This window comes from Solea solea, chromosome 20 (assembly GCF_958295425.1).
Source record: "Solea solea chromosome 20, fSolSol10.1, whole genome shotgun sequence".
Lineage (NCBI taxonomy): Eukaryota > Metazoa > Chordata > Actinopteri > Pleuronectiformes > Soleidae > Solea > Solea solea.
The window spans coordinates 15,804,210-15,815,087 of record NC_081153.1 but is presented as its reverse complement, the minus strand read 5'-3'; the positions used below and the strand labels follow the sequence as shown (position 1 = coordinate 15,815,087).

Sequence of the window (10,878 nt, the reverse complement as noted above, 5' to 3'; positions counted from 1 at the left end):
TGGAGTAAAAGTTGTATAGAAATATAAATGACAAAGTAAAGTACAGATAAGTGACACTGGATATAAATATAAAAGTATAATTATTCTCGCTTCAGAAAAATAATTCCACCCTAATTGTCCACACGGGACCTTTAAGTCGTCAGTTCCTCCAGCTCCTCAGGTGGATGCGACACTGAAAGGTCAGTGCGTCATTTGTCTCTGTCAGGCTGGGAAAGGGAAGCTGAAGGTTGCACAGTCTGCGGTGAAACGCCGCTCTCTTTGTTGATGTGAAACGACAAGCTCCACTGGACTGTGGTTGTCTTACCAAAGCTGGAGCGAGATGAGAGAACAGCCGAAATGTATGCGTTCGACTTGATCTCTCACTTATCCTCTCCGTCTCTCCACATGAGAATACTGCTCTCCTTCTCTCCTCTGTCTTCCCTCATCTGTTTTTCCACCATAGGCATCAAGGACAGTATTGACAGGGCTGGCACGTACTGTATATAAGGACAGCAGATTGAATATTATCCGACCGTAAAGTTAAAGTTTATCCTGCAACATGCAACAAAAACAGACCGCGAGACGTCTTTAAATCGGTCATAAAAGATGACGCAGTGTCAGCCTTCATCACTGACACAGATTTATGTGTATGTTTATGAAGACGGGGAAAAGGAGCGGCCTTTGCACACGTGAATCATCAACAACACGTCGGACGGGATTATAGTTTATATGTTACAGTGTGTTTATAGAGGAAGCAGAGGGAGAACATGGAAAGGCTCCACCTACATAAAATGGGAGGGTGTGAAAACCGAAGACCTGGGTTCACCTGAGACCTGGTCTGAACAAGGGCCCTTTGCACCGAGTTTGCATGTGGTTTTTTTCCCAGGTTTCCTGTTTCACAGTCCAAAAACATGCAGATTTGGGGATTAGGCAAATTAGACACAAACTGACCGTAGGTGTGAGAGTGGATGGTTGTTTGTAGCAAATCTTGTGCAGGGTGTATCCCACCTTTCTCCATTTAACAAAGGTTCTTCACACCATTTCAAGTTTCATGACTTCATTTTGAAAATATCCACTACAACTAGAAGTTTCTTTCTTTCTTTCTTTCTTTCTTTCTTTCTTTCTTTCATTTCCCTGCACACGCAGCAGCAGCTGGTGTTGAACTGGCCCTGACACACGAGTGTATGAACATGTTCACTGATGCATCTGTCCATCTTTTTGTTTCTGTGTCCCGGACAGGAACAAATACAGTGTTTGTTCCTGAGTGAGGAGCAGTGCACGGAGCACATGTTCTACCACTTCCTGTGTCCACTGTATGACCCTGGAGAGAACTCTTGAATGTGGACGACAATAAGAAGTTTCCAAACTCCCAGTCCTTATCTTTTGCTTCAGATTCTCACTCACATGTCAAACAAGTCTCCGTCATTCCTCCGCGAGGTTAACCCTGTCTCGAAAGATGTATTATGCATTTTTTTTTGGTTGTTGACCCAGAATAGCCTTTGACCCACTGTTGACCTGAAGGCATGCAGGAAGTTTAGCTTGAGATCATTGTCTGGATCTAAATTTCTACTTCATATTCCTTCCTGGACCAGATCTCCCGCCTCCCTTCACCCTGTTTACCTGAGTCGCTGAGACAAGTAGAATTTTTAAGGTCTTGTCATTTCAACTCACGCCAGGAAGAGAGCATCAAAGATCCTCGCCGACCTCGAGCACACCCACTGACATGTGGTTCTCACATCTGCTCGGTTTGATGACACAAACTGCCAGCTCCTGTAGATGTGTTTGAAATGCTTCCTCGGGGCAAACAGAGCTCATCTCCTGATGGCATCATCAGCTGCTGATAGAACATATTGTAAGGCAGTCTAGTGTGAGTGTGTGTGTGTGTGTGTGTGTGTGTGTGTGTGTCTGTGTTCTATCAGAGACGGGTAAACAGCCTGCCAGTGACAAAGGCTGCACAATGTTCTGTATGCAGAGAATTTTGAGTGTCACTGGCACGTTGCCCTTTATATGTTGTTGTTACGGTTAATATTAGGTCTGAGATAATGCAGAGGCTTCATGTCCTTAAAACCTTTAGGATAAAGACACAGCATTAAGTCTGATTTCAACTTTAATCAACTTTATGGAAATCATATATCTACTGTCCACAAACATGCAGATTTGGGGATTTGGGCAAATTGGACCCTCTAATTTGATCGTGACTGTGAGAGTGGATGGTTGTTTGTCTCTATATGAGGCCCCTGCAGTGGACTGGCAAACTGTCCCTATGGGGGATAAAGTGGTAGAAGATGGATGGAGATCTAATAATAAGCTGAAAATGTGGAGGCATTTTGGTGCACAACACGAAGAACAAGAAGAAGAAGAAGAAGAAGAAGAAGAAGAAGAAGAAGAGGTTCTCTGTAGGGCTGAGATCAGAATATAGAATACAGGTCATGCTGGCTAATATCAGTATGACATCATGTTGGTGATAACACTGCTGATGTTTCAAGCCAAAGTTCAACAGAGGCTGATAAGTATATCATTATTAGACGTCTCGCCATGAAGTTTATATAACAAAGGGTTTATATAACGGATTTGATGATGGCACAAGGTCAAAAAGAGAAGATTCCATTGTCTTGTATATATATATCTATATATATCTATATAGATATATATAGATATATATACATAAAAAGACATATGAACCTGTTGGAAGGTATCCGTATATATATATATCACACTTACCCTGAGGGGAAGTGATGAATGTCTGGACAGGTCACAGGTCCACTGCAGCTTCCAGACACAATTATTCAAACCCAAACTGCAAACTGTCTCTGGACGGAGGGAGGAGAAGGTCACACATGTGAACTGTGATCACCAAAGAGATGTCGCTTTGGAATGCTTGGAAAAAAACTGTGGAAAATCAGGCAACAATAATGAGTACAGTGCTTATATATATATATATATATATATATATATATATATATACATAAACTGTATATGACTACATTAGTGTTAAGGCCCCACAGCCACTGGGACAGTTTGTGCACAATGAGTGAACCATGAGGAGTGTGTGACTACCATGACGACTATGGAGGCGGTACAGCACGTACAGCCGCGCGTGTACATACTGTACAGGGATAACTATGGCTGGACTTTCACCTGCACCTGAAAGCAGCAGCTGTCGAAACAGACACACAGGATTCGAGCAGAACACAGAGTTCGAGCCAAACCGTTCTTTCCTTATCAGGTTTATCGGCGTTAAGGCCTTTAAACTGCTGACCTTCTTCAGCGCCGTCTTATCAATGCAGGTCAGTGTGACGTGCACAGAGAGGGTCAAAGTGCACTGGGTTTGCAGCATCTGCAGCCTCTTCACCTCACAGCTTTAGATGCTTTTTGAACGTATAGACCACAGGTGAAAAGCATCTAAACGTGTGGCACATTCAGCTGAATTAAAGGTTCATTCAGTCCATTTTTTTTGGAGACTTCTGTTCACGTCTTCACTTCCTTGTTACAGGTGTGAACAGCAGTGAGCGGAAGCCTCGCGGACAGCAATGGCATTAACAGTTTGAACGCGTCCAAGAATAACTGCTTCCTGTATAGAATTAATTAAGTGAAGCCTCGGTCACGACAAAGAGACACATAAATATCACAGAGGCACATCCAGTTGCCAGGAAACACTTGAAGTAGAGTGTTGTTGACCTGAGCAAACTCCAGTTTCTTTATTGTTTTTATTGTGTAACTTTGCTGACATCTAGTGGCCACACTGTGCAACAACAGCTTTACAGAGTTTAAGAGAAAAGAGGCATGAGAAGACTTTTGTTTTGTCTTATAAAAAACGTTTGTACTTGTGTTGATGTTTTATGATGAACAGTTTAACCACACACACTTAAAGCTGGTCTATGGTTATGAGCTCTTCTCATGGAGTACGACTGGATCCTTTATTTATCCTTTACTAGGAGTTAGTTAAATAACGTTAACAGAGCAGGAGGCAGACACGTGTTATGGTGTTTGACTCAGGGCTGTAGCTAGATTTTTTTTATGTTTACAATTATAAATGATTTTTGTTTTCGGGGTGAATTCATCTTTTATTCCAATGCTATGAGACACACACACTTTTGGGCCTACGTTTAATTTGAAGGACATTAAAGTTGACGTCCACCCCTGCTCAAATCAAATTATTTTGCATTTGTATTTTTAGGGAAATTCCTTCTCTGCATACAACTTGTCCTCTACTAGAAACCCGCCTAGAATTAGGAGCAAGGAGCAATCAGGGTTGGGTATCTTGCTCAGGGGTACCCCAGCCCTTTTAATGACCTTGTGGGGACTGGAATTGGCAACCCTACAGTTATATCCAGTTGGCCATTTCCATCCATCCATCTTCTACCACTTTATCCTACACATGAGGGTCATGGGGGGGGGGGGGGGGGGAATTGCATGTTTTTGGACTGTGGGAGGAAACTGGAGAACCCGGAGAACCCCCCCCCCCCCAATAACCGACAAAAATGGTATGTTTTATGCAACAGACGAGAGTTATTGGTGCATCATTGCTGTACTTTTATCTGCTGTGGGGGGTTAAAAGCCCACGGACACATCGGCATGTAGACGAGTAGAACCGGAAATCAAACCCACAACTTTCCAGTTGAAAGACAACTCGCTCCACCACTGAGCTACCGTCGGGCATCCACAAAAACAACAAAGCAGAGCAAAAGATGGACCATCAGAAGAGAAACACAAACACTCACGGAAAACAACAAAGCCTCATGTCCTCAACTGTCTCCTCACCACATCATTCATTAATGGCATTTTTCCATGTTTTTCAGTCCACATCAGTGCACCGTCTTCCTCTTTGCCTCGCTCTCCTGAATGCAGACAGCTTAGGGAGCAATGCCCCGACTGGACAGCAGGTGTGCTCTTAAGCACTGCAGCATTCATCCCACTGCAGTGCTGCCATGAATGTGTGTGAGAGAGATCTATGTGTGTGTGTATGTGTGTATGTGTGTGAGTATGCGTCAGCCAGGCTGGGACAGCCCGGCCTCCCTGCCAAGCTTGGCCACTGCTGCTCCTGCCACTCTGCTGAAGGAGAGGGGGGGAGACAGAACGCTGGAGGAGTGGTGGAGGGAGAAAGAGAGACAGAGAAAGCCAGAGGGAGAGAGAGAGAGAGGAGTCCAGGCCCAAATAAAGCCATGGGGGCCGGGGCTGGGCTGGGCCCCCTTTTGCTATAAATACGCTGGCCGTCTGGAGGTTCGGGTTTGGTGGCCGGGGCTTGGGATCAGCGTCCACCACTGCTGCTGCTGCTGCTACTCTGCTCAGGGGAGTCTCATCATCATCATCATCCTCCTCTTCCTCCTCCTGGTCATCGGCGTTTTGGGCATCCAAGATGCCACGAGTGGATGCAGACCTCAAGCTGGACTTTAAGGATGTCCTCTTCAGACCCAAGAGGAGCAGCCTGAAAAGTCGCTCAGAGGTCAGTGCACTTCATCACCTGACCGCTGACGACCCGAGCGTAGTAGCCATGATTAGATCAACTTTATTAGTACACTTTCTCTTACACTAGTCATTTATTAACGTTATATTGACGTGGCACAATTGTGGGGCCTTCAAGACGTGTTTGTCTCAGAAGAGCTAAAAAAAAAAGTGTCCTTCAGCTCAGTGTCATTCTATAGTTTGTCTCTCGCCATCGTCTCCAGGCGCGTAAATCTATAAGTGTACAGCCAGACCGTGTGAGCGTGTCACAGTGTGACCTTCTCAGAGGACACACACAGAGAGGAGACAAACAGTCAATTATACAAACAATGAAAGCAACAAAAGCAAAAGTGGAACTTTGGAGATGAAAAAGAATAATAACAGATACTGTGAGCAGGTAGAAGAGGCCACACTGTGTCTCACAGCCTCTAATTTGATTCTCTGGGACAAAACAATCCTCTCTGTTCTCATCCTTATTGTTTTCTCTACTTCACTGAAGTATCACTAGATGTGAGACTGGAGCTGATACTGACTCACTATCACAACACCGGTGTGGTGGCATCAGATCTGTGGTGGAAGGTGGAAGTAGGTGGGAGTTGGCAAGCAACATGAGACGTGGGGGGACTTCTGAGAAATCCTTATTTAAAAATAGTACTGTGTGTGAGAGTGTGTGAGTGTGAGTGAGTGAGTGAGTGTGAGTGAGTGTCACAGTCCACCAGAGAACATTTCAGTATCAGGGTGACTGACACATGTAACGGCTCATGTGACGAGCCAACGTTTATATCATGCATGTAAAAGCATCTCGCCTAATACTTCTTCTTTCATTGTAACATTTACTCTGAACGATAAATAAGCACCTGTGATAATAAAAACGGTCCCATCAACAATATTTCCATAATAGTAATAATAATAATGATGATAATAATAAAACATTAGGTTAAAACATTGTTAAATGTATTACATTCAACATTTGATCGCATACAATCTTGTCTAGTGTTTTAATTACGATCGTCTACATGTTTTTTTTAATCAACAAAACATTTCATTTCTGATGTATTTATCAAGATATCATTTAATTTCAAACTGCTGAACAGTTAACAGTTGAGCTTTTTTTCCACTTTGACCATCCCCTTCCTGACCAGCCTAGAAGTTCACTGAGTTTGAGGGCCCTGCTTGCAAAGCATCTTGATTGCTCTTGTTTTTTTTGTTAATAAAACAGGAGAAATTTGGCAGTTAAACCTAAGTGTAATTGACATTTAAAAAGTTGTCTATATATATATATAATTATAAGTATATATATTCACCACTGGATCCACCTGTCAAATGTAGTGATGACTTACTGTTGAACAGAATGTAAGATCCTGCTGAGTCACTGTTCTGTCTCTGGAAAGAGAAAGCCTATATTGATTTGTTGCTGCGAGAAAATGGCTGCACATGACTGGACACTCACCTGCACCCCCCCCCCCCCCCCCCCCCCCCCCCCCCCATCATCATAGCCTCAGTATTTCCTGTTTTCTCATTTAAGCAGACCGTGTATCATGTGTTTCCTCTCTGCGTGTTACAGTAATGCAGTAATCTGCATCATTAGCTCAGCAGCCAACAGTCAAGCCACATAATCTTGTTGCATTAGGAGAACATGAAAACAAAAGCTCATAGTAAGTAACTTATGGCTAATGTTAGTGACTCTTGGGCCACAGGTTGACCTTCAGAGGACCTTCACATTCCGCAACTCCAAACAGACCTACACTGGCATCCCCATCATCGCCGCTAACATGGACACAACAGGGACGTTTGAGATGGCGCAGGTCCTCAGCAAAGTGAGTTAACGCGACCCGACACAGATTTTTGTTAGAAACCTTGTCCTAGACGAGAATTGTGAGTTGCTTTTTTTTAAAGCGATAGAAAATGGATGGATGGATGGATATCTAAGCTGTTTCCGTGTTCCCGCTCCTTGTGTGTCCATCTGTGTCTCGTGCGTAGCACACACTCTTCACAGCCATTCACAAACACTACTCTGTAGAAGAATGGAAGAACTTTGCTGCCAACCATCCAGAATGCTTAGAGGTAAGATCGCCCCACTGTTCTTCACTGAAACCCGGCAGCTTTTACTCATTATCACAAAATTGTAAAACTCTCTCTCTCTCTCCACCCCACAGCATGTAGCTGCCAGCTCAGGCAGTGGCGTCGCAGACCTGGAGAAGCTGTGTGGCATCCTGGAGGCCGTTCCTGCCCTCAAGTACATCTGTCTGGACGTGGCCAACGGCTACTCCGAGTACTTTGTGGAGTTTGTGAAGACTGTGAGAGAAAAGTTCCCCAAACACACCATCATGGTAAGAGGAGGCGGTGCAGTAGTGATGTGCTGGAGTCTGTGTGTGTGTGTGTGTGTGTGTGTGTGTGTGCTGACCTCAGTCTCCTCCGCCCTTCAGGCTGGTAACGTGGTCACGGGGGAGATGGTGGAGGAGCTCATCTTGTCAGGTGCTGACATCATCAAAGTGGGCATTGGGCCAGGTGAGTGTGTCGCCTCCAAGTCAATCACGGCCACAGATCGGATTGTATACGGCTTTGGTTTTATTATGTATTATTTGTGGCCAGGGATAAGGGGTAAGGATTTGTGCTCTGATTCCTTAGTTCCATGAATGTTATTGGAGTGAAAAGAAAGTTTTTTTTTCATTTGTTCACTCCTGTGTGGCTTAGATTTAGTGACATTGTGACAATGAAAATAAAAGTGTACTGAAGGGACCATTGGCCCCCAAGGGAATCTTCACATTATCAAATCTGGAGCAGTGAAACCTTAAAAAGGTGGATTTTACTCTTTGGTCTAACCTTTAATATTCCCTGAATATCAGTGGGTATCCCTGTTTCTGCTATCTTTTTTTTTTAATTTATAGACTCATAAAGTCGCTCTTACAGCACAAGTAGTGTTTTTATGAGACGCAGTCTTTGGAGGATTTGAGTTACTGCTCTCGAGTCGCTCTGCAGAGTGAAACTTTTTTTTAACTGTACTTAGTTTTTGTTAATGCAGCAGAACTGGATTTAATAAACCGTGTAAAAATGACTCAGGGTCCCAGTGAACCCTTGCTTCATCTCCTCTGGCATTTACTTACTCTCTCACTCAAAGCTTGTTCTACATGAGGTCATCTACAGCACATCTGCTAATTTTGTCTCGTGTCTGTAGGAAATGTGTTCCTTAACAGCTGCAACAGCAGCAATTAAAAGGTCCAGAGTGTAATAATTAGTGCGATCTAATGGTGGAGACAGCGGATTGTCACAAAGGGAGGACTCCTCCGCTCACGCCTCCCTTTCCTAAGCGACTAAGGGAACTGTGATGTCCCTAACACAACATAAAGATGTTCTTTTTTCTGTCATTTGTGAAGAAAGCTGCCACTTTCAAATGTGAAATGCACACACACTCTGACAGGTTTGGAAACATAGCTGTGGCCTAGGGCACCAAATGTATAGGGCCGGCCCTGGGTAGAATATTACATTTCTGCTAATGAAACTTGTGTAGTTACGTGTGTGTGTGTGTGTGTCTGTGAACTGTGTGTGTTGCAGGTTCCGTGTGCACGACAAGGATCAAGACAGGCGTGGGTTACCCACAACTCAGTGCTGTGATAGAGTGTGCAGACTCAGCGCACGGACTTAAAGGACACATTATCTCTGTGAGTGACACATGGCGATAGAAATATGTCAGTCTCCTGTTAGAGCAGCAAACTTAAGAATAATGCATTAATCCATTACAAATTTAAATCACAACTCCGATCGTTTTTTATTTTACAAAATACCAGGGATGACCTTTTTAACCTTGAATCAGCACAAATGACCCTTAATCATCTGTGCACATACATGTGACAGTTTTGCAACTCTTGAAATGAGACATTACTATTTTAGAGTCATCTGAAGCTTAATCACAAATCTTTCTGTTTGTTTACTTTAACGGCCTCCCACCTGCAGTACCTTCACGGCCCACCAGTAGGCCGGCGCCCACAGTTTGAGAACCACTGATGTAAAGAGTTCTTGTCTAATGACAATATTAATAATTAAGGTCGAGTCAGGACCCATCGTATCAACGAAGAAGACTGGGTTGCATATCGTAACAGAAGTTATAGTAATGATTAAATATGAACTTAAAACCCTTAACTAATCCATTATACCGATCAATATAATAGCCAGTTATGTTAACATGGAGGTTTTAAGAAGATTACATTCTGTTGAACTGCACTTAGTTCAACAGAATGTAAATTGGTTTGAATGTTGAGAGCAATACTAAAAAGCAGCCAGTAGAGGGCGCCCTCATTCCAATGTCAGATGAGCACTGACCCGAATCTCCTCTGCTCTCAGGATGGGGGCTGCAGTTGTCCAGGAGATGTAGCCAAGGCCTTTGGTGAGAGCTCCCCTCCCCCCTCCCCTCCCCCCTCATGCTTTCTGTCACATCACAGCAAATCTGAGTTTGCCCCGCCTCTCTGCTCCTCAGGTGCTGGGGCCGACTTTGTCATGATGGGGGGAATGCTCGCAGGCCACGACCAGTGCACCGGTGAGCTCATCGAGAAGAACGGCAAGAAGTACAAGCTCTTCTACGGCATGAGCTCTGACACGGCCATGAAGAAGTATGTGGGTGGAGTCGCCGAGTACAGGTGAGGCACTGGGGTCAGGATTATGAATAATCCCATTTATAAAGTCGAAACAAAAGGCCAGAGCTCTGTCTAAGCTCTAAATGATAGCAATTAAGCCCAAAAGCTCCACACAGCTGTCTCTGTGTCGCATGTTACTTGGGGATATTCCAGGGCTGCACACAGGAAGTGATTTGTTTCATGTCCAGACAGACACAGGTAGACTAAACCCCTTCTCCTTGGCTCACAGGGCGTCTGAGGGAAGAACGGTGGAGGTTCCCTACAGAGGAGACGTGGAGAACACCATCCGTGACGTGCTCGGCGGTCTACGCTCCACCTGCACCTACGTGGGAGCCGCCAAGCTGAAGGAGCTGAGCCGGCGGACCACCTTCATCCGCGTCACACAGCAGTCCAGCCACATGTTCACATAGACAACGCTCGCGTCACACACTCACCCAACCTGTCCAGGGCGTCTCCTGCAGGTTGAGATTAAAAATAATAATAATAATAAGATAAAAAACAAACAAACACCACAAGTTTGACTTGAAACATTCTCTCATCTCCAGTACAACATAGTCCACTGAAGCATGTGCACTTCACAGCTAATGTTTGTGGAAACACTCAGCGTACAGCATGTGCTGTATTTCTACTCTGTCTACAAGTATATGAGGGATTTGAGCCACGGGAAAGACAATGCATGTAAACACACTCTGACACTTGCTGCCTGTTTGGAATGAACTGTCAAAAACGATTATGCAAGATCCAAAAAAAGGGTTGCCCTTTATCTAATTGTGGTGTTGCAATAAACTGCATGCAGAATCTTCTGCTCTTTTCTCCACTGAACTGTGTC

At 44.3% G+C, this 10,878-nt stretch overlaps 1 protein-coding gene across 1 annotated transcript; it reads left to right on the top strand.

Moving 5' to 3' along the window:
• The first annotated feature begins 4,991 nt into the window (after positions 1-4,991).
• gmpr (guanosine monophosphate reductase) lies at positions 4,992-10,866 on the top strand. Its single transcript, XM_058619174.1, has 9 exons — positions 4,992-5,422; positions 7,119-7,238; positions 7,402-7,485; positions 7,578-7,751; positions 7,848-7,929; positions 8,974-9,080; positions 9,760-9,802; positions 9,893-10,052; positions 10,279-10,866. The coding sequence occupies exons 1-9, from the start codon at positions 5,336-5,338 to the stop codon at positions 10,457-10,459; spliced, it is 1,038 nt and encodes a 345-aa protein (XP_058475157.1). The 5' UTR covers positions 4,992-5,335; the 3' UTR covers positions 10,460-10,866.
• The last annotated feature ends 12 nt before the right edge of the window (positions 10,867-10,878 follow it).

Coding starts and splice junctions, on each gene's coding strand:
- gmpr (XM_058619174.1), top strand. CDS start 5,336: ATGCCACGAGTGGATGCAGACCTCAAGCTGGACTTTAAGGATGTCCTC. Junction 5,423..7,118: donor GCCTGAAAAGTCGCTCAGAG/GTCAGTGCACTT, acceptor CTTGGGCCACAG/GTTGACCTTCAGAGGACCTT. Junction 7,930..8,973: donor CAAAGTGGGCATTGGGCCAG/GTGAGTGTGTCG, acceptor TGTGTGTTGCAG/GTTCCGTGTGCACGACAAGG.